Genomic DNA, 23,311 nt, shown 5'->3' with positions numbered 1-23,311 from the left:
CAGCTGGACCGTGTGATGGCATCAAACCCAGATGTGCTTCTGGGAGAAACGATAGGACAGTGAAGAAGCAGTTTTTGGGATCAAGAGGACAGAGAAAAAGGGAAAAAGGAAACAGGAAAAAACAGGTAGATTCTTAGATGCACTTGGCACGCCTTGACAAAAGTTGCACTTCCTTTGAATTATTGGTGCTGGAGGTATTTTCAGCCCAGCTCCGCTTCCCTTGAAAGATGAACTTGGCATGCATTCAATTCTCAGATGAGCTTGCAAAACATGAAAGAAGTTGCAAGTGTTACTAAAATGAAGGACCGGCCTCCGTTCTGAGAGCAAGAGCTGTGCGTCTTCCTCTCAGACAGCAAAATGGTGTCCCTCATCCTCTCCCTCCCTCCTCACAGATCCTCAGCTCCCCGTGTCCAGCTACCAATAACTGCAGGTTTATTTTAGTTCCACATTGCACAGAAGCGGTTGCAAGGATCCCGATCACATGGAGAAATTGACTCATCTGACACCTGACTCCAGGACACCAAGGGAAAGACTTCTGCTTCAACCCTGGGTGAACATCATGTGTACCATCAAAAAGAAACGCTTTGTTTGCTTACAGACATAGCAGTGGTGAACCTAAGTCCCTTTATCATGAACAACAGCTCTGATCTAGAAAGAGAAATGGCAGACATTTCAAAATCGTTGGTTGCACTTTCACAAAACGTACTTGCACCACTTTTTCCATTGATCTGATGACTCTGGTTACTCACACAGCTCCTCAGACTGCTTCCTGTTCTGCTGGAGAGCTCAGCAGCTGCACTAAGAAACAGGGTAAAGAACAGATTCTAACTTTATTTCAAGGTCATCAGAAATAGCTCTGGTGGATGGTTCCTTTTTCTGCTCCAAAATGTATTTATAACTTTACTCCCATTGGAGGGCATGGCAACCCTGACCCGTCCTCCTCTTTGTGGTGCCAATGCAGTGAGCAGTGAGTGCTGAGCCCCAGTGGCACCGCCTGTGCACACAACAGCCCTGCTTTGGGAAGAGATGGGATATGTAACCCCTGTGACATGTTTTCCTGCTGATCTGCCCATGCTGTGCTTTCTGACGGATCCCGATCCATTCCAGCTGTGAGGGGGATTTTGCAATGTGGGCGGCTCTCCACAGTGGAGCTGTTTATACAACACACACACACACACACACAGCCCAGCTCACCCATTTCATGTCACTCTTACTAACCTTTATCCCTGGTGTAAGCCCACCAGATGCTACAGTGGAGCTACACCAGATCGGACTTGGCCCAGTCTCATCTCAGCCTTACAACTTAAATGGAGTGATGCTCTGTACTGTCAGTTATTCACGAAAAAAATGAGAGAGAAACACAGCTCAAAGGGCCAGTAAGCTTTGTTTGAAGGCCTCGGTTCCTGCAGTAGCAAAAGTAAGCAGCAAAGGACCAGCAGACAGCAGCAAATAAACACTCTACAGTGAGAGCAGCTGGAACTGCCGCTGCAAAATCAGCCTCCAAGCCACACCTGGAGTCTCCTGCTACTCCAAAAAAAGGCAGAGCATTTTTCAGAATAGGAAAACCTGTGACATCCATGGTCTTCCATTACCCAATCAGAAAATTAATATTTCTTAGGGGCTTTAAGGGTTTAGCAGTTGTTTTCAGAAGTATTTTGTCTTTGGAGAACTTACTCCAAAAAAAACAGAGTGTTATCTGCACTGCTCTACAGATGTGAAGTGCCGTGACATTGTTAGAGCTTCCTGGGACAAGGCATGTTTCTCAAAGCCCTACTCTGTTCAATAAACACTGACACAGAGCAGTAACATTCAGCACGTGTGTCATAACGTGCGGTGTCTTACAGCTGGCCACGCTGTTTAAACTGACTTGCAGTTAAATTCCCAAGTAAGTTACTTCACTGCACAGTATACAGAAAATGTTGCTGTTTTGCAAACCTATGTTTTCTGACAATAGCTTTCCTCACTAAATCTTATACACTGGAAATATTCTACTTACAAGGCCAGCAGTATTTTAGCAAGTTTTCCAGAGGCAGCTGCTGTCCAGAAGACCGTATCCATGCGGTACATAATCTCTACAACTGCCCTAGTGATGCTATGGCACTGAAGCTCCCCCTGCAGATGGGGCGCCTAAGGAAAGAGGAGATGGAATATAGCCAACCTCTGTTTTGGAATTATTTCCTTTAAACACGTACCAGCTTTAACAATGCACTAAAAAGAACATCCTTGCCTCGTTCCCCTCGGTGAAACGAAGATGCAAATCTACCAGATGGAAAGGAAAAAGAACAGAGCGGCATCTTAAGAGGTGAGCTGGAGAACGTGTCAGTATATCCAGTGCAAGTAGATCTAAGCCCAAACACCCATAATGCAGCTAGAGAATGGAGAGCTTGGCATCACTTCAAGACCTTTGCATCATTCAATTAGATGGTAGTTTAGGATGATTAAACTGCCTTGCTTGGTGTTTTCCACACACTGTAAAAGCCTAACATTTCTGGCAAAAAGATCTGTTCAGCCTTCACTAGATCATTGTCTCAATGCAATCGTTCACTTGAAAAGCTGACATTTTTGCTATTTTTGCTACGATCTCACAGTTCGCACCGGCAGGCTCTTCACTGCTTTCCCATTTTAAGATGAACACAGCCAGATGCTTCCCTATCTCCTGGTAGCTGCTCGTGTCAAAGATCTCTGAATCCCCTTTACCTGTGGAAAAAGTGCTCAAACCGTATTTCATGTAAAACTGGACAGAGAAGCAACATGCAGTTTGCACAGCCCCTGTCCTCCAGTCACTGCTTTTGTCTGTCTGAGCTCCCACCTCCCAGCTTTGCCTTAGAAATGATGCCCAGTTTCCACGGAGCTGTAAGAGTCAATGCCACCTGCCATCCCACCCTCATGTCACACGTACAAACAGGAAGGCAGATTTTGCTCTACTTGTCTATGGGCTTTTTGTTTCGGCTGGGGCGGGGAGGGAGAGCTGTCTTTCTCGGTTTGTTACAGGAAAGCAGAATCAGCTTACATGCTCTGCCCTTCTGGCCTTTCTTTCCATTCAGCCCATTTCTTGACCGCGGGAAGAAGCTATTTCAATAGCGTGTTTGCCCACTTGTGCAGTTCACTGAGAGTTCTGCCTTGTTTTCACCACCCCCAGCCCTTGCATTCAGGTGGCTGAGGCTCCGAGTTTTCATTTTTAAAAAGAAGGCAGCCTAACGGCAGCTAGCAGAAAGGACTGTTACGTTGTTTCAAGTGTAAGTAAAGGCAGAACAAAATTTAATAAAAACTTTGGTGTTTCTTTAGGACAATCCTCATTATCTTGAGGAGACCGTGAGTTGGCAGTGCTTTAACAGTACATGCATGATTGAGATTTCTGCAGAGCTGCTGTGCACAGCCTGACCTCGTGTTGCTGTGCTGCAGGCACTCACTGCCCACCAGCAGGAGGGAGCCACAGCCCGACTCCATCCCTGCACAGCCCGCTCCTCTCCTGCTGGGCTCTGCCCTGGGGCACCACCAGCCCCTGCCCTCCCCATAAGATCCACCCACCCTTTTGGTGGTGGATCATGTTACAATTACAGCTGAATGGAAAAGGTATTTTCTCCAGCCCCCGACCAAGAGAAGCTGCTGCTGAAAAGTCTGCTGTCCTGCACCACAGCATGTACTTTGTGCCTGCACCCTCCCAAGGCGTGGAGGCAAGGGGGTCAGGAGACTGTCAAGGTAAACCCCAGCAAAGGCAGCTCCACTCCAGGCACCAAGGGATTGCCTTCTGTGGAGGAAACGGCACGAAATGTCCCAACAAGGCAGAAAACACAGCAAGGGACAGAGAACTCAGCGATGGCTCATTGTGCAGCAAATGTGCCCGTTCCTTCCCCACTGCCTAGGGAAACCCTGTGCACATTTTGGCTGCAGCAGAGCATCTGCTAGCTGTTTGCTTGCTGCTCTTTAATAAATCAGCTGAATGAGCCCAGTGTGACTGCCGGGGGAGTGAAAGTCTGCCATTCAGCTGTGTGCAAACTCTGGCTTTTCTAAAGATTTCCAGATCAGATTTCAGGGCCCCATGAGTTTGGGTTATTTTTCTAACCGAGGTTCCACATTGCATCTTCCGGAGAAGCTGCCAGTTATCTACAAAACCTACAGCTCTTATTAATTTGATACCACAGGTTTCAGTCTGAATCACAACGAAGGGTGACTGACCTCAGACTAAACTAAAGCCCGTGCTCCATGGCATCGCATCGAAGGGTTGGGCAGCGTGGGAGCTGGATGGAGCACGGCTTTCTTGCTATCAGAACTCAACTGAAAAAAGAAGGGAAGAGAGGATGTTCAGGTCAAACCAAACACAGGATGAAGTCGTGGGGCGGTGGAAGGAAAACTCTGAAATGTCTCATTTGGAGTCACAGCAAAAGGTGGTGTTTCATTTTGGGTTATGTAACTTTCAAAAAATCCTTTCTCTTTTCTTTTTTGAATGCGTTTTAATGCCGAGGTCAACTTTTAAGTGAAAAAAAAATGCCATTTTGAATCAAATCTACATTTCAAATGCTTGCAATACACCAACAAACCATTCCCAAAAAGAAATACTTCATTCTGAAAGTGTCAAAATGACACGCGCTGTTATTTTTAACTCCCTCCCTCTTCCCCACCTCTGTTGTTTTGTTTTTTTGTTTTTTGTTTTTTTTTCCTAGGCCAGAACTATTCAGGAAATGTGTTTGAATTTGTGAATCATTTTGCTCCCCCTCTCCCTTGACATTTGCTGGAAAATGTACTCTTTGCCAAAAAATTATTCCTCCAGCTCCAGCCAGCTCCTACAACATCCGTCCTGCCAAGACTTTTTCTGGATAGTACTGAGGGTCTAGCTGTCTGGGGGACACACTACAGATGTTCTAGGGCTATGAGCAGGACAGGAGGGAGAACCCCAGCATCTCTTCAGGCAGGCTATAGACTCTAGTGCAGAGCAGTCCTACCCTCTGCTGCTGCCTGAAAAAGCCTTGCAAACACCCAGGCAGTTGGTCTCCAATAGAAGCCACCACGCAGAGCGAGTTCCTCAGTGAGGCTGTGTTGGCTTCCGAGTGCCGGGGGAGAGTGTAGAGTTTTGGTTCTCTTGGAAGAATGTTCAAATCCACACTGGGCCCTGAGGGTGAAGGGCTTGTGACTTGGGGCTTGGAGCTGCTTTCACACAAGTTTATGGAAACGTTGGCTTTGACTTTGATGGAAACACAATTGTACCCAGGCTTGAAAGGCGATACAGAGACATGATTCTTTGCAGACTGGTGATTCGTAGCACCATTTATGTCTCTGCAATGTGAGTGTAAATATCACTGCTCTCATTTGCGAGTGTTTTGCTCCTAACCCGAAACTTTTAGCAAGTGGGAAACTTGGATGCCTCTCAGTTCCCATGTCCAACCTGCCTGTAAGCCTTGCAGCCTCTTAGGATGACATCCCCAACAGCATCTTTCCGACTTACCTACCCAGCTAAAACTCACCTCCCGGGTTCACCATCTCCTATCTCAGTTTCACATCTCTGCAGACTTGCTTTGCAAAGATCTGTCAAACCCACTGCTGAAAGATGACTTTCCAATTCTGTCATCTGGCCCCTCTGCATCTCTTTCAGCCTCTTCATCTCAATTCCTTCCCTCTAGGTGCATCAAGCCTCAGCTACTTGGCTTTTCTTTCCAAATGTGATTTATTCTATTCCCATCACATATTTCAGAGCTGAAAGGTCAACTCCTGCGTATGCTCAAGCATGAGATCAGCCTATATTAAGCAGGCACCTCTGTGTTTTTTTCCCTTTCTGGGAAGGGTTCCCATCCACAAGAACAGACCTGGGATATGGAGTTGTTTTTAGGCTCGTTAAAAGCTCAGAGACCCAGTACCAGAGCTAGTTGGGCTGTACAACATGGAACAGACAAAACACCCCAGGTGGCACTGTGCTACCTCTGCATCTCCCTCATCGCTGGCCTGGCACCTGTTTCATGCCACAGATACTTCTGGTGACCCAGATTCACATGCTGTTTTCAGCAGCTCAGAAAAGCCATTCCAGCAATGGGAAGCAACATGAGAAAACAGAGACCAGAGGAGAGAGGCCAAAACTGTTCTCCTCAAACTGACATGTAAATGAGGGGCTATGCACTTGTTTTAACCTCTTGTGCAAGGAGGCTTCCCCAAGAGCCAGCCGGCATTAGCTGCACCCTCCTCTGAGAGAGGGTCTCTTTTGGCTCCAGGCTGGTTTTCTTCCCCTTGTTCTGGGACGAATGAATTTTAAGCAGATTATTTTCCAGTGGTGGCACACCTAGCTGAAAAGCTGTGGCATACGCAGGTTGTGCATGAAGGTAGCAGAATGACACCTGACGAGGCAATTCTGTGGGCTTTGCAAAAAAGATCAAGATTAGATCTCCTTCTGCTGAAGGAAAATGCAGGATTTGTCAAGCAGAGAAAGATAAAGTGGATTGGGAACATTCTGTATACAAATTTCTAGGAGAATATGAAATCAATGGAGATGGGAAATGGCACTAAGGCTTTTTTCAAACAACCTGTTGCACTGCACTGCCTTTTAAAATATAGTAGTGATTCATGTGGATTGAGACAATGTGTACCATTCCAAAATCTCATTCCTTTGTTTCCTTTCTGGATGCCCTCACCTCTACCCGAGTAAGACACTCCCACTACGAAAGCGCAGGCTGAAGGGCTGTCAGCTCTAAGTAAATATGGCTCTGAAGAGATAATAACTAACAACTTATTTTCTGAAGCTGCTTGGCAATTGCATTTCTGAGTGTGATTTCTATGTGATGCCGCTTTGCTTTCAAGGCATATCGACTATCAGCAGCTGAGATGGCCCTAGGCAGCAGGAATGGGCACGGGGGAGGCTGCGTGGGGTGCAGCTGGGTGCCAGGCAGGTGGTGGGATGTGGGGACCAGCATGGTGCCAGCAAGCTGAGCCCAGCTCTCCTCTGCCTGATGCTGCCAGGAGGCACTGGCACCTCCACGTGCACCCCCACCAGCAGTCTTTCCTGTACCAGCACCCACACACACCACAGCCCTTTGTGGTCATTTGTTGTGGGTACTGTGAATGGCAGGAGGCATGAGACAACGTTGAAAAACTGGGCTCTGGTGGAGCTGAACTATACAGACATAGATTAAAAAAATAAATTGGGCTTCAGTTTGTATTTCAAAGAAGTATCTGAACCTGTGGGGTCTTATTCAAGCTTGTCTTTGGTTATTCCGTGGGCTCTGCCTTTTAAACCAGCCCTGTAGTCCTCAGAAAGAGCCACTTTGCAGTTGTTATTTGAGTTCCTTGCCAATCTGTTGTTGGATTTTCCACTTAACATTATTAAGGGATTAAGTTGTTTGCCTCATCATCTTTTATCTGTCCTGTTGAATTTCCTACAAACAGACCTTAGCCAGACCAAAGCAGATAGAAGGGAAAAAAACACTTTTAAGATACAGTCACGGTTCAGGACTTGTCGTTATTACTGTTTAAATTTATTACTTTGGATATGTAAACTTTGCTGACTCCTTAAATCTGGAATGTATTAAAGAAGGCACGAGGCATTACAACATGTCATAGTATTATATTGTCCTGATTCAGCTACAGCTGGGGAAGAAACATATAACGGGAGATCCTGCAGAGTTAGACGTTTTAGACTCAGATCATCAATTGCCATAGAGAAGATAAAAACAAATGTAGCTGAGCCTGGAAAGAATGTTGCTAAAATTGGACAAACATTTAGTGTGAGTAGCCTAGGGGTGCAATAACTTTGCCTGTAATTTAACAAAACCCACCCACATAAAACATACCGAGAGAGATTGCAGATCGGACTCTGATCTGCAGCCTGCCAAAAAAGCAAGATTGACTTTTTCTCCCTTCCTACAGATGCAGGTTTGAATGGTCCCTGCAGAGTGTTAAATATATATTACCCATAATAGCAACCATATTACATTTGGACGTGTTATTAATTCTCCCCCGGCTGCTCTGTGCCTTGGATGCCTGACGAGGCTCACAGCCGGCAGAGCGATCCCTGCGGTGCTCACGGTGGGAAGGAACCTGCTCACCACCCCCTCGCCCCAACCCCTTGGGGCTCAGCTCTTTTAAGGGGCACACACAGACTCCCTCACCCACTGTATTTACGTACCCGTTATTGAAAGACGTTTTGTGTTTAGCTCAGTGGGATAGAACCTATTCTTACACCTCCCCAGAACACTTTGTCAAAATATGGCTGCAATGAATGGGGCTTAGCAGTGAGCTGAAGGCAAGGCTCTGCTCCCACCCACTCTATTAGCAGGGAACGGAGACTTTAGCAAGGAACAAGAAAAAACGCTCAACCTTAAATGCAGTTTCCAAAAAGCCACCGTGCAGATCTCTGCTTGGAAGCTCCTGCCCAAAGGCTGTGTGCATCAACAGACAGAACCTGTGTGGGGACTGCTTCTCTGTTCCATTAACTCAGCTTCACATTGGGCATGCTGCAAGGTGTAACTGGATATGTGCAGGGAAGACAAAGGGGAAAATGATCAAGGACCGAATCTGCAGTATACTCCTGCTGGCCTCAGCGGAGCTACAACAGCTTTTATCAGCATTTTATCTGACCCTAACAAAAGCAGTGAATTGTTTAGCAAAGGAAGAGGGTTCTTTGATTGTATCTTGCTGCAGATGAATTGCCCAAGCAAGGGCAAAGGGACAGGAAGCGAAGGGGGAGGAGGAGGTGTTGCTGAAGGTAGGTGCAGCCGTTGCTCAGCCTTCTGCTATCCTCCACTTGGTGCACACTTCTGCCTGCTCCCTGGCATCACAACCCTACTGACCAGTAATGCTGGGTATTCCAGGTAATGATACATCGGTCTTAATTCAGGCAAAGCCCAAGGCATTTGGGTTGAAGAGAGTTCGGTGACGATAACGTCCGTGGGAGATCCTCCTCTGCTTCACAAAGTCTTAAGGTCCCCATTTTCCAAAACATCAAGTGTAAAGTGTAAAGCAAGGACGAAACTCCAGAAGCCAACAGTGAGCCCTACATCAATTCAATGAGGACCACAACATGGGAACTGCAGGTGCTGACCGCTCTGCAAACCAAATGTGTGATCTGAAAGGTGAAGAGAATCTAATTCTGTACTTTGAACCAAACCTCATTAAAATGTTTGTGAGCGTGGCACTTCAGAGCTCTCAAATGTCTGTCTGGGTGTTGAGGGATGCTTAACTACTCCTTAAGAACCACAACAGTGCTGAATGCTAATGTAGTTCCTGTTGTGTAGTGCTGATCAGATGATGCACTGTACTACAAGAAGTTTCAAATGCTAAGCAGAACTACACCACAGTTCTCCTCCCAGGAGCAATCCTCACGTTTTGGCTAACCACATATCACGGATCTAAAAGGAAAAACTGAATTCCTTCTAGCAGGCTCTCTCCCCTTCTCTAAACCATTAACGAAAAGAATGTTCTTTACTATTTAAAAGAAAAAAACAACCAACCACAGACTTCTTCCCATAGCTGAAACGTCTGATAATGCTGGAATCAATGTAGTGAAAGAAGGTTAACATGGGTCTTAGCAGCCTGCAGCTACTTCTGGTTTTGATATCACTGTTCAACAAGAAACTGCGTGGCAGGGAAGCCCTGCACAGCCCACAGCTGATGGCAGCAGAGGGTCTCTCTGCAGACACAAAGCCATGGAAAGAAGTGGCTGTAATCTGCATTTTCCAAAAACATCCACTTCGCAGGTGGAGATGGGGAGTTTTTAAGTGTACCCATGCCAACTGAAAGGTGCTGCTGAGTGTTGAACCTCTCTGCAGAGCAAACTGCACATTATGCTTCCTGAACACTGACCAAATAGCCAAACGATGGGCACTTTCATTTGAAAGTGGTGAACCTCAGACTGCAGCCTTTGCAGCCCTTGCGCAAATGCTGTGCCTGGCTCTTCGTGTGCGTGATGAATGTGAATGTGTTTATCGTATGTAAGTATTACAGAAGACATTAGTGAGCAATTTAAGGTCAGCTTCCTGTCTTAAGAACACTCTTCAGCTAAAGATACTACGGGAGCAAATAGAAAAGAAAGGTACTGGAGGAGAGGACTTTTCCTGGAGAGGGAGGCTGAGTGCAATGAATTCTGTATGGAGGCCAAGCCAAGTGACCCAGCAGGCATGGAAGCCCATGTCGCCCTAAAAGTCACATTTGAGAACGGGGATTAGGCTGCTAAGTTACTTGGTGATTTGCAAATGTTAACATTTAGTTTTCACCGTCTGTTAAATATTAACATATCTTTCTTAGAAAGCTTGGCTGGGCTTTATTGGATGAAAGCAGGTCAAATTTACTGCACAAATTTACCTACTGCTATAAACAAAAATAATCTCTAACAATTACAGAAGACTAATCTTAGCTGGAGCAAAGCTTAACACTGTACATAGATGCCATTATTTCTCTAGTGAGTTAGAACAGATTTACATGTAAAGAAAACATTAGCTCAGCGCTGGCTTTCAGTCACTGTGTGGCATGCAAGAGCTCGGTGCTGCGCTAATACTTTCTTCGCATGCAAATCTGTCCTAACACATTACAGAAATAATATGGAAAACATGAGACAGGTGCTGACTACAGTTTGATTGTTTTTTGTCTTTGCAAGGCTCTAGAATGTTAAAGACAAAACTGTAAAGTTTCCACTGATCTGAGAGTTTAATTTTGAGCACATTCACCTTAACACCACATGGGTCCAACCAGCAAAGCTCCTGACATCCTGCAGTTGCCATCTGCAGCCGGAGATCTTAGAGATGATGAGCCTAATGCTTGCTCTTGCCTGTTCTTCCTGCACCTCAGAAATGCTTTGGGTTTTCTTCCATTTCTTTATGAACATCTTCAGTGTGAAATTGTTTTAAAAACAAAATATGCAAGAGACGTCAGCTGTGCTAGCAAGTAAGGCATCTGCTATGCACCCTGTCATTCCTGTGCTGTCAATCGTGGAACATTAGCAGAGAAGAAGCCCTTCCCAATGAACTTAAATGTGTTGATGAAAATGGATCTGAAATAGCACTGCTTATCTTCCATCAGGTTATGGCAGCACCCTCATTTAGCCTGCATGGGTGGGAGCCCAGAAGAAAGCTGCTTATCTGCAGAGCAGGCCACATGAGTAGGTAGGAGATGAGCTACCATGGTGCAATGCTTTGTGAATTCCCAAGAGTGCACAGACTCTGCTCACTGACAGCCTCACGCTCTGCCCATCCTGCCTGCTGTAGGTGGGTCAGCCAAAATATGCTGTGTCATCAGGTCTGCTGAGTGTGCAGAAGCATGGAAAAATGGAGGTGCCCACCTCAGCCTCCTCTGTCTCTGAGCCTTCCCACAGCAGTGCTGAAAGAGGTTCGTCCTCAAGGGAATGGCATGGAGCTGTGTCTGGGGAGAGGCAGGTGGAAAAGGCTCTGCCCCAGAGGACGGTAAACAGGGAACAGGCTGCCAGGACAGTGGGCCTCAAGCTGCTGGAGTTCAAGGAGCATCTGGACAACACTATCAGACGTAGGGTCTGATTTTCTGGTGGTGCTGTGTGGAGCCAGGAATCGGGCTTGATGATCCTTCCAATTCAGGATATTCTGTCATCCTATGATTCTATGACTCTCTGTCCCCTCACCTGGAGGACTAAGCATCTTCCCTGGGCAGTGCCATACATACTGCTTAACATACAGTACACATTGCCAGAGCAAGCATGCTAACATGCTACGCATTGTATTGATACTGTACTGCTGATACTACTCAAGCTCATAAGCTTGGGAGCTTTTAATACCAATGTGACAGGAGGAAGAAGCAAAATACATAAACACAGTGAGCATAAAAATGCATATTCACAAGGGCTTCCACACATCACCACAGCCATGCAGTCATGGTTTCTGTTACACAGAGACTTCCTGATCACAGTGACAGCTAGGAAAGGGAATGAAGGCGTGTTTACTTTGACGGATTTTTATAGGAACAAACCCCGCTTACATTGTGGAAGATCTCAAAGAGAAATAAGCAAGGGTCCCACTGGCCTTTGGCTGACGCAAACCTTATCTAGACCTGGCTCCTTTCAGAAATACCGCAAGTCAAACAAATAAATCAATTTAAAAAATGCTGGTCAGCAGCAATGTCATTAGCATTTTCCAAACGCTCTTGCCATTTTGCACATGTTAATGGAAGTCTCTAACCCTAAGCAAACAGCTCTGCCTATTGAAGGGAGGAGAGGCTTCACAATGAACTGAGAGCTTCTTGATTACTATTCAGCATATATCCTTGTGCCTGCACAGCAGCTGTGAGAAGGACAGGATGAGGAACGCTATAGTATTTTGCTCTGTTTTTCCAGGAAGTTTATTTTTTTTCCCTTGACATGGCATTTTTCTCTAGTACACACTTGCACAATTTCTGCATTTCCTTTGACTCCTCTTGCCTTGCTTCTAGCACTCAAGAATTAAGAAACGAGAGGATTTAGTTCAATGATGATGACTTACTGTAATAATTGGCACTGGACTCGCTTTTGCTAAAGGAATACAGCTGAACTGGGGCTAGCTGTCCTGCTGTGAAGCATACCTCAGTTTACCAGCTTTTCCTTGCACTTCACAAACAGGGTCCCCCGGAAACAGACAAACTCACAAGTCCATATTTTCCCACTGATGTCAGCAGGAGCCACTGCTAGAATGGGGCTTCTTTGGGGTGAGAAACCCCCTCTAGGAGCCAGGTCACCGCCCTGAGCTAACTGCGCCGCTTGCAGTAGGATGGGGAGAACACTCTCCCTCCCTGCATATCCAACCTGCCCAACCAGCCAGGAGAGAAGAAATCCTCCCCCAGCACAACACGTGTTGTGACAGAGCCCTTCCAAAAGCTGCAATGTCCCCTCAGCTCAGGCAGTGGGTGGATGGAGACAGCCGCTCCTTCCTGCAGCTGCCCAGGCTGCCATGCAGGGTACGCAGCAAGGGTTGTCCCACGGCGTGTCGAACTGCAGCGTGCTGGACAGACAGTCCTCCCACACAGCCCAAGAAGTGTCATCGCTTCAGCATCTTTGAAACCCTGCAAGCATCAATAAACAAGTGTGGGGTTTCTCTAGCAGCAGCCCACAGCCTGGGGAAAGCCACAGCTGAGAAAGCCCTTATGTGGAGGTTTACTCAGACCTTAAGTGGATTTGCAATTAGACAACAGCAAAATGTCAGACTGCTCTTAGTGTCACTGTGCTTCACAGGTCTTTCACAATCACAGCATAGTTGCTGTTTCCAAGTGCTGCACGGCCACCGTGCTCCAGGGCAAGGCAATGCACTGAGCAAACAATTTCAGCAAACCAACAATGAGCCTGCGGCAGATATTCAGCCACAGAGCTGCTGCAGGTCTCTGGGGTCAAACAAAGCGGTCCTGCCACCTTCGTCCCTTTCACAGGGAGACACCATTCTCTTCAGCCGACCATTTAGCACACAGACCCAACTGCAGGTGAAACTCTCTACCTGAAGTACACCAGAGGATGAGGCCGTGCCAGATGCAGGGATCTGCCCCTTCCCCGGGAACACCGGGAGGAACTACAGCAGACAGCCGGACATCCCGAACAGATCGGCTGAGCCTGACAGCCTCCAGAAAGGAAGGGCAGCAGCAGGCCTGCTGTTTATCAAATCTGTAAACAAGCTATGGAAGATACGCAGTGCAGAACATATCTGCAGTGAGAATGGCTTTCCCACCGCTCAACACTCCTCCTCTCCCACAGGTTCCCGAGACCTTCCCTGTGGCACCTGGCACAGACTGGCAGTGCCCTGCCTGCCCAGCACCGACCTACTTGGCTCAGAGAGGAGATGGTTTGGAGATGGATTGATTTTGACAGTAAAGCATGAGATGCAGAGCGAGCTTCTCACACATTCTCACAACTCACTTCCTGACAGTGAAATAGTGAGTTCACAAAACAAATGAGTGTGCAACATGAGACTGCTTCAGTAGCTGTCTTCTGCTGTCACTATGGATTTAAGATGTTGTCAACCAGTCGCACAGTCAGCCCAAGGCCCCGGGACACTTTCTGCAGCAACATCAGGGACAGCTTTGCCCATCAGTGAGCTGTTCTCAGGACATCAGTGCCACCCGGCAGAAGGAACAGTTGTCAGTGTGGAGGACGGAGCAGAGATTACTAGATTACTACAGCTTGTGCACAAAAGCAGTGGAATTTAATCAGCAGAAGCAACGATAAAAGGCAGTGATCTGATTCATCTGTCAAGAGTCCCAAAATACAAAACTGTGTGCAAACACGACAAGCCACGCATTCGTAACTTCAATTACTGTGCTTTTACTCAACTGCTGCTCTGTCCTGAGCGGAATTGAGCCCCAGTTCTTGGAACAGAATGAAGCACGTAGGAAAGCAAATATGTTTATTTCAGTCTGCTGAGTGTTTGCTAACCGCAGCGTGTCAGTGCTTCATGATTTTGATAACTTTACTCTGCTTTGGTCTTCTTTGTGTAACTGATCTTAGCAATTGAGTTTCATTATCACATATCTTTGCAAATTAAACAGAGTGAACCACACCACTGACAGCTGACGGGCCATTACCAGGCTTTTTACAAGGAAGGAGGCAATGGGCAGCCCTGCATTTTTCAGGGTTTGTCAGTGCGGTCTCAAAATTCAGCGCTGATCTCAAAACAGGGTGATGTCTCCCATCTGGATGATAAGCCCACATGCCGATCAGACAACCTCGTGACATCCACCCCGGGAGGTTCAAAGCCCTCTACAGAAACAGTGTGATAGCTCAAAGCAAACCTCTGTGTGGAGCATTCAGACACAGGATGGATCCCCAGTGTGACACAACAAATCTCTTGAGCGTCTGCCTTTGGAGAATGCCCCAAAGCATCTTCTCCAAGGAGACCTCTCTGCTTTATGGGTAAGACGGCACCAATGCTTTCTCTTACCTGAAGCTTCCCAGCCAGCCATACAAGAAAGAAAGATCCAGAAAGAAATGAACTTAATTTAAATACCTAAAAATATGCTTACCTAAAATATAAGATACTCCATAAGCAAAAAGTTTTTTTTTTATAAATGGGAGGTAGCAGAGATTCTAGAGAAATGTGCTTCCATATGAAAGGCACACAGACACCACAGTGATGGGCATCACCATGTATAAACAAAGCTTAACAGATGCTTGGTCAGCAAGATTTCCACTCTGAAGAGGAATTAAATTCTCCCTTAGGCTCATGCAGATCATGGGAATCCTCATGGGAAACCCAGGGATACAATTTCTCCATGGATCTCTGCTGCCACAGACCTCTACCCTCTGCCCATGTCACCACTGTGGGGCTGCTCCTCCCTCCTCAGGGCTGCCCCAGGACTCACCACTCGGGGCTTCTGCTGGTCCAGAGTCTGCAGAAAGGCAGGTGCCTGGTCCAGGGTGCGCTCAGGGTCACTGGAGATGTCCTCCTCAGACTCCTCCCAGGATGATGAGAAGCCAGTGGAAGAGGCTGACGATGAGGACAGCTTCCGGACAGGCAAGCTGCTGGGAGGCACGGCACCTGCCTCCTCCTCTGGGCCTCCCAGGTCTGTGATGATGACGGCGGGGATGCTACCACCAATGACTGGGTACTGGCCCTCCGGTCCTGAGGTGGCCATCACCACCTCACTTTGCTGCGGGCTGGGATCTGATGGCTCCATCCCCACCACCTGCCCCACAGCCTGCCCCTCCATCACCGCGAGGCCTGCGGTGCTCAGCCGATCCTGGGCCCCACCAGAGTCTGGATCCTCGCTCTCCCCATAGGCCCGTGGCCGGGGTCCTGTGCCAAGCCCCATCATTGGCACTGTGGGGCTGGCAGGCCGGGGTGAGGATGGCCGGGGTGAAGAAGGCCGAAGCGAGGATGGCCGAGGCGAGGATGGCCAAGATGAAGATGGCCGAGGCGAGGATGGCTGGGGTGAAGACGGCCGAGGAGAGGATGGCGGGGGGCTCCACAGCAAGTGGGCCCCGGAGCTGTGTGCCTGGATGTGTGCCTCGAAGAGCCCCACTTTCTGGTTCACCTGAACGTTGTGCAGCTCTCGCTGCAGGCGCCGTGCCGCAGGGGAGCCTGGTGGCCTATCTCCTCCCCGACTGCCCCGCCGGCCCCCGGGGCTGCCCAGCTGCGGAGGGGGCTCCTCAGGCGGAGGGAAGAGGAATGCGGAGCTGAGGCGCGGGGAGCGGGGAGGCACAGTGGTCGGGCTGAAGGCAGGGAGCGGGCAGCAGCTGCCAGCTGTCTCGGGGCTCCTGGGCAGTGCTTGCCTGGAGGGAGGTGGTGTCTTGCTCCCGCTGCTTTTCACCTCACTATTGCTATTCATCATCACCAAGCTATTGAGCGCATAGCAGTACACAGCCATAGTAGTCAGCCGGGGTGCACAGGCAGGCCGCCGCCTCGGCACTCAGGCTCAGCGGGGCTGCCGGGGCTCTCTCCACGCCAGGATCAGCAGCATCTCCAGCGAGCAGCAGGGGAGCTGGGCTGGTCCTGGTCCGCAGCTCCATAAAACAGGATGCCTACAGAGAGGGAGAGGGAAAAATGAGAGGGACTCTGTGCACAGCGGGCAGCCATTCCTGCAACAGTTAGGGAGCGGTGGCCCAACCAGTGGGAGCTGAAAGTTGGAAGCTTCTGAGTGCTTACTCCAAAAGCTGACATTTTTGGAGGGAAGCGAAAAAGTCCAAACAGCTCAAATTTGCCACCTTCTGGTTTGTCACCTACAACCAACGACCCAGTCTCATTCAGTGATTTCATTCAATGATACCTGCCTGCCCAATTGGCATGGGACAGGACCACATCCCCACCACCCTACCCACCTACACACAACAGCACGGGTGTGCACAGCTGCACGCGTGCTCTGTCCCATTTCCCTGCACACACCCCCCGGGCTGTGCAGCCGCCCCAGTAACAGCCCGCGTCCCGGAGGCAGCTGGTGGCGGCAGCTCTGCGTGCACCCAAGAGGAGCTCTGCTTTTGGCTCCTGGAGTCCCTCTGCTCTCCTGCCCGCCTTGCTTTTGTGCCCGTTTGTTCCGTACGCCTCCGGAGCCGCAATCCTCATCCCGTGCCCGGCGATGGGAACCCCACGACATCCACACAGAAACGCAACCTACGCGAGGGTGTGGGCTTGTTTATGCCCCTATGTGCTAACCCCGGCGACGGGCGTACACTTCTTCGGAAGTGCCGCGATCCCAACAGACGCGCCCCCCGCGCATCCCCGCGCGGCTCCGGGCAGATAAGCGCCCCCAGGTTTCCGCGCAGCCCCCGGCACCTGGAACCCGGCTCCGTCCCCTCCCGCCTTCCTCCTCCCTCTCGGCCCTCCCGGAGGGCAGCCCGGGCCGCCCGGAGGAGCTTACCTGGAGCAGGCTCCGCGCCCGCCTCAGTGCGCGCCGCCCCGCCGGCCGCAGCGTGCTGCCGGAGCCATCTCCGCGGGCGCGGTGCGCGCTGCGCCGTCGGAGCTGGGCGCTCCCCGCGGGTATATCGCCCCTCGGGGACGGGAGAGCCGCGTTCCCCGCTCCGCGCTGCGGCCAGGTCCGCGAGGCGGCCGCAGAGCCCTCTCGTCTTGCGGCCGGAACGGCGGGGAGAGCAGGAGCAGCGGGAGGAGCGGGAGGAGGAGGAGGAGAGGGAGAGGAGCCGAGAGAAGGAGGAGAGCGGAGGGAGGGGGTAGGAAAGCAGGAAGGAAGTTGTGAGCCTGTCTGGGGTTGAACTCAGCGGAACAAGTTTCTTTTTTTTTTTCGCTCTCTCGCTCGCTCTCTCGGTCGCTCTGTGCTGCTTGGCAGGACGGCTGGAGGGAAACACTAAAAAAAAAAAAAAAGTTTCCATTGTTAACTAAGAAAAAAACCACGTTTCGGCCTCTGTGGGTTAAAGATACACGATCCGTTTTCCACCCCTCTCCCCGGCGCCCTGCGGCTGGCTCGCTGCGAGTCCTGCACCCGCAACTCTGCACGGGGCCTGGCCCTATGGGGCTCCACATGGTGCCCGGGACAGCTGGCAGGGACAAAAGGAGAGACGTACCCTCCCACTCTCCTCTCGTACCTCTGCTTCTCTTTCCAGCCTCCCCTTTAGCCTTCATATTCCTCCTCTGCGCACAACCACTGGGGCAAAGTCTTGTGCCTGCACCCATGGAAGCAAAGACCTGAAGGTCCCCATCCCCCCATGCGCCCACTGTAAAGCAGAGATCTGCCTAGCCAGTCACGACAGCTCGGTCCTGGTGCTTTTCAGCACGTTGGTCACCCGCATCAGACCAAAGTCAGGCTGGACAGGCTCTGAGCGCCGGATGGAGCTGTAGGTGTCCCTGCTCAATGCAGGGGAGTAGGACCAGATGGCCTTTAGGGGTCCCTTCCAACTCGGTTCTACGCCACTGCGTTGGGCAGCCTTGCATGCGCACATCCCGTGGGGTGGGTGGCCACCGGTGGCCAAACCCAAGGGATGGAAGCTGTCAGGCACATCTGTTCCTGTGGCTCTACCTTGGCTTCGGGCGGTGCAGCCACTTCCAGGACACTGCTGTCCTCTCTGGGGCATGGGAGGCCACAGGCAGTTCTTCCTCAGCTCCTCAGCCCCCAGGCACGGGTCCCACTTGGCAGAAGGAGCAGGCTCTTGGCTGTGATACAGCATGATTTCTGTATCAAGATAACTCATTGGATATAGTTGTCCCTGTGTCAGCACTTCAGGAGAGAAGGCTCTGTAATTTGCTCTCAAGTAGTGTCAAGGTCAGACCTAGATGGCAACTTTTGGGTTGTTCTGGATTGGTCATGGAAAAAGACAAAAAAAAACCAACCAGCTGTGAGATGTTGAGATGTCTCTGCTGGGATTTCACAGCTAGGTATTTTCCCTAGAGGGGGAAATGTATGTCACAGCAGACCAGCTTTTTGTCATTAAGGCGTAACCTCCTGAGTGTAAACAAGGGGCAGAAAGGCCTCTGAATCTGCCGAAGGTGCGGATTGCCAATCCCACAGGCAGACAGACGGACACCCAGAATGAGCTTATGTTTGTTTTTCCAGTAGAGAAATGTTATTTTGAATTCAGGGCAGGAAAAGAGATTTTTAGACTTTTTCCACTTGAGTCTGTTCCCTCAGTGTCTGAGCTCGGTTAGGAACTGGCCTTTCATGAAATAAAGCCTGTGATCAATCTTTCTCAGCAAAGTGACCCCACTGAGTATAATGGCACTATTCATGGGCACAAGCTTACTCATGTGTGCAAATATCTGCAGATTCCATTTTTTTGTTGCTCCCATTCCCTCATGTCAGCCAAAAATAGGAACATTTGAAAGAAAAAATGAATTTAGATAGACGCAGATGAACAGGTATCTTCCTTCTTAAAAGAGCTTAAAAGAGCAGCACTGTGCTATGCTAATATAATATGCATGTACTTGCAAGCACTGCTGCATATGTTTGCATGTTTTGACTGTTCTTTGGGGTTATTTACATTGAGAGAATTCACACCAGCATAACCATGATGGGTGCTTAAAGTCCTTCCTTAAAGTCAAAGAATCACAGAATCATCAAGGTTGGAAAAGACCTCCAAAATCATGCAGTCCATCCATTCACCTATCACCAATATTTCCCACTAAACCACATTCCTTAGTACAACATCTAAATGTTCCTTGAACACCTCCAGGGATTGTGACTCCACCACCTCCCTGGGCAGCCCGTTCCAGTGCCTGACCACTCTTTCAGAGAAGAAATATTTCCTAATGGCCAAGCTAAACCTCCCCTGGCACAACTTGAGGCCATTCCCTCTAGTCGTATTGCTAGTTACATGGGAGAAGAGGCCAACCTCCATCTCGTCAGTCTCCCTACAGGCAGTTGTAGAGAGTGATAAGGTCTCCCCTGAGCCTCCTCCAACAGAATCACCCCAATTCCCTCAGCTGCTCCCCATAAGACTTGTGCTTCAGACCCCTCACAGCTTTGTTGCCCTTCAGATTCCAAGGTCTCAACATCTTAATTGTAGTGAAGGGCCCAGATGTGAATGTGGTACTCAAGGTGCAGCCTCACCAGGGCTGAGTACAGAGGGATGATCACATCCCTTGCTCCTGCTGGCAACACTATTTCTGATAAAAGCCAGGATGTCATTGGTCTTCTTGGCCACCTGGGCACAGTGCTGGCTCATGTTCAGGTGAGTGTTGACCAATATCCCCAGATCTGTTTCCTCTATACAGTTCCAGCCACTCTGCCCTATATCTGTAGTGTTGCCTGGATTTGTTGTAGCCAAAGTGAAGGACCCAGCACTTGGTTTTGTCCTCAGCCCAGCTATCCAGCCCATCCAGATCACACAAGTCACACAAATTCAAGCCCCTTCTGATATCCATCCTATCTGCAGAGGTCAAGACAAGGGAGTAGTGAACTCACTGCAGCATATTTACTGATTCAGAACTATCTAATGGGTCATGGCCCCTTAAAATATTGCAGAATTTGGGCCAAAGAATTGCAATACGTCATGTCCAGAGAGAGAGCTAGAACTATTCTGTGGACATTACACACAGCAACAAGTTTCTCTTTATGAAGGAAGCCGCTAATAAAAGTTAAGAGAGAAAAAAAATATACACCTGGGGATAAATACCTTTTCAGAATGGGCAGGTATGGGTGGAAAATAATTACTTCCAGATTGGAGCCAGGCAGCAGTCCACATTGTGTAGTGAAGAAAGTGCAGGCAGCTTTCAGCGCACTTGTTTCCAATCAAGTGGAAACCAAGTGTCCGAGCTTGGACTAAGTGGAAAGCACAAACTGAAACACACTGTTAGTCCAAACCAGCAACAAGAATGGAGGTAAGAAAGCAGGCAAGTTTCTTTCCTAGACCAGATGGATGTCTCCAGACACCAGAGCAGCTGTAGCTGCTTGGTGCTGCTGAGGACCCCCTACGTGTCTTTGGCACTTTTGCATTCAGTGCTCTACAAAGAGAAAATAAGGACAGCCCCACTCTGACTCACTTTCCATCTCAGCACACATCATCAAGCAAAAGCGCAATTTGCATTCCCAAAAGAACTCAGTTATGCTTAATCTGTGTTCTTCATTTGAATTTATATTTCTTGCTTCCAAAGAAAAGTATCACAGTGCGTGAGGTTATCAAAGCAGGCTTATGGGTTATGTCTTTGTATGCAAACACTTGTGTGAGCACCTTCTCCTTGTTCTAGAGTGTGAGGCCATTAAAATGAGCAGACTCTTCCACTTAGGAAGGGCTCATGTTCACAGCAGGATGTATTTATTCCTGAAACAAAGCAAGGACAGACAATTAAGGTCACAAAGCTGTCCTGGCTGTGTAACATCTCCTGCTGACACACGGCTATAAGTGTTTTGGGAAAGAAATATCACAGCTGTCAAAACTAATGTCTTCCCAGCACCTCAGTGCACTTGAAGGCAGACCAATTAATTATTGTGCTTTATTAAAAAACAGTTGTTCCAAATGTGTTCCCTGCACCCAGTGAACATGAGCAAGTCTCAGTACTTTACACTCCAAGTGCATGGCATATTCCCCTGATCTGCCTTCCTTAGGGAAAACTAAAGAAGATGTGTACTGCTTTAAGGGACACATTCCCCAATCCAAACAACAGTAACAATGAAAAAAAACAAAAACACAGATTATGGAAACAAGGTCCTGTACTGCAGAAACACCTCCTTCTATGGAGAGGGCAGAACAGTTGCATGATAGATGGTGGTCATCCTACTCAAACACTTAGAGGCACTCAATTCATATGGCGTGGGCTGCGTTGTAAAGCTAGAATAGGACAGAAAGGACCACAATCCACTTAGTATCAATCCACTTGTTAAAAAAACACACAGAAAAACAGCATAAAAGCAGAGTCATAAAATGCAGATTCCTTAAGTATCCTTCTTCCATTCTTCCTTTGTAATAAGATTCATTTTGTAAATTATTACTTTCTCATGTTTTGGACTGGTTGGACAAGTCAGCCTTCACTGTATTTCAGAGTTGAGTCTTTTAAATGGTCACAATTTATCAATTTCAGCACCAGAAGGACTGTCAGCATCACTGCAGTGAAAGCCTTATAGCACTTTCTCACCAGTGAGTTGAATATCATCATCTTGTAAAATATAGAAATGGACAAATACGGAGTAATTCTATAGCCAGAAAGTGTGATGGAAAATCAATTTGGCTGATACTTCATGAGAAAAGGAACCGCAGAGGAGGTGAAGGAACACTGAGCTATGTGCTGACACTGGCTGCTGTTTGGGCAGGTGGCTGTCACAGCGACAGCACATTTCTGGCCTGGCTGGTTGGCAGGCAAAGCTAGTGAATAGGACTCTGGTGTTTGTCTTGCATCAAACCTGCACTGCTTCAGTGCAAAAACAGCTCAGAAAGCAGCAGCTTTGCCCAGCTCTCAGTGACCTCTGAGCTGGGTTACCTGGTCATTTGCCCCCTCCTGCTGTCTTGCAGACACAAATAGGAAGGCAGAATTAAGGAGGGAATGGTTAGTATTTGTTGTGCCAGCTCCTACTCTGGGACTAAGAACACTAAGAACATCAAGAGCTCTGCAGAAGCACCAGTAGCAAGCTGATGTGATTCCGGGCAGACTGTGTTTTGCACTCACGTCTGTCTGAGCTTGTGCATCCACCTGGATCACACAGGAACCAGTTTTGTTTTCCAAGAGCCTCCTCCACACATTCCTGCCCACACCTCACCCTGTGCTGCACCAAGCAATATGGTTCAGTACAGCTCAGAAAGCAGCCAAAGATCTCAGTGGCCTTTGGAGGAAGATCCATATAGCCATGCACAGCACCTGCATGCAGAGCATTAGTGCAGGGTTAAGAAGATCAGGTTTTGCTGCAGGACTTTGGTGAGCTGTTACAGAGCTCAAGAGATTTAAAATGTATATATGGAAAATATTATTCATAGTGAAGTAATCTGACAAGGAATTACATACATAGACGTAAGGCAAGAAAGGTTAGGAAACCCTATCGCAAGCACAAGAGTTTACTTTTCTCCTGATTCAATGCACACATGTCAGTGGCCCCTTTATTTTTCCCCCAGCTAGTAAATTAATCAAATGAAGATGTGAAAGGCTAATGTGAATGCCTGCTGGGTGTTTTACACCCTGATATACCCGACAGTTCCGCTGTTCCTAGTTTTGCCTCATGCCAGAGAAGAGCCCAGTGTGCACCATAACTGCAGTCCTCTGAGCTGCAGCATTGGCAACTAGGCTCATGGTTGCTATTTGCTGATAATAAGAATACAAACACATGCATATCTGGGGAGTGACCCATGATTCAGCATTAATGTTTCCTTTTTTTGCACAGACCAAACAAGAAGCACGAGGAGCAGAGAAGTGAACAGAGTGAACTCTGCACTGTTACTGAGCTTCAGTAGAAATGAAATAACAAAGGGAAATCCATCCCAGCTGAACCCTGAGGCTATTAAAAGTTGTACCTCGTTCTGTGGTTGTGGGGATAAAACAACTGCAGAGATATA

General features: G+C 48.5%; 1 protein-coding gene across 1 annotated transcript in view; it reads right to left on the bottom strand.

The window, feature by feature from the left end:
* ITPKB (inositol-trisphosphate 3-kinase B) overlaps positions 1–23,311 on the bottom strand; it is a 70,351-nt gene that overhangs the window by 33,531 nt on the left and 13,509 nt on the right. The window contains exons 3-4 of the mRNA XM_085218914.1: positions 17,248–17,688; positions 15,256–16,414 (exon numbers count right to left, since the gene is read on the bottom strand). Of these exons, the coding sequence (XP_085075040.1) occupies positions 15,256–16,260 (1,005 nt within the window). The 5' untranslated portion in view covers positions 16,261–16,414; positions 17,248–17,688. The remainder of the gene's footprint in view (positions 1–15,255; positions 16,415–17,247; positions 17,689–23,311) is intronic.

Source organism: Meleagris gallopavo, chromosome 2 (genome assembly GCF_905368555.1).
Source record: "Meleagris gallopavo chromosome 2, MGAL_WU_HG_1.1, whole genome shotgun sequence".
NCBI classification, from domain to species: Eukaryota; Metazoa; Chordata; class Aves; order Galliformes; family Phasianidae; genus Meleagris; species Meleagris gallopavo.
Note: the sequence above shows the minus strand (reverse complement) of the source record. Positions and strands in the feature narration are given on the sequence as shown.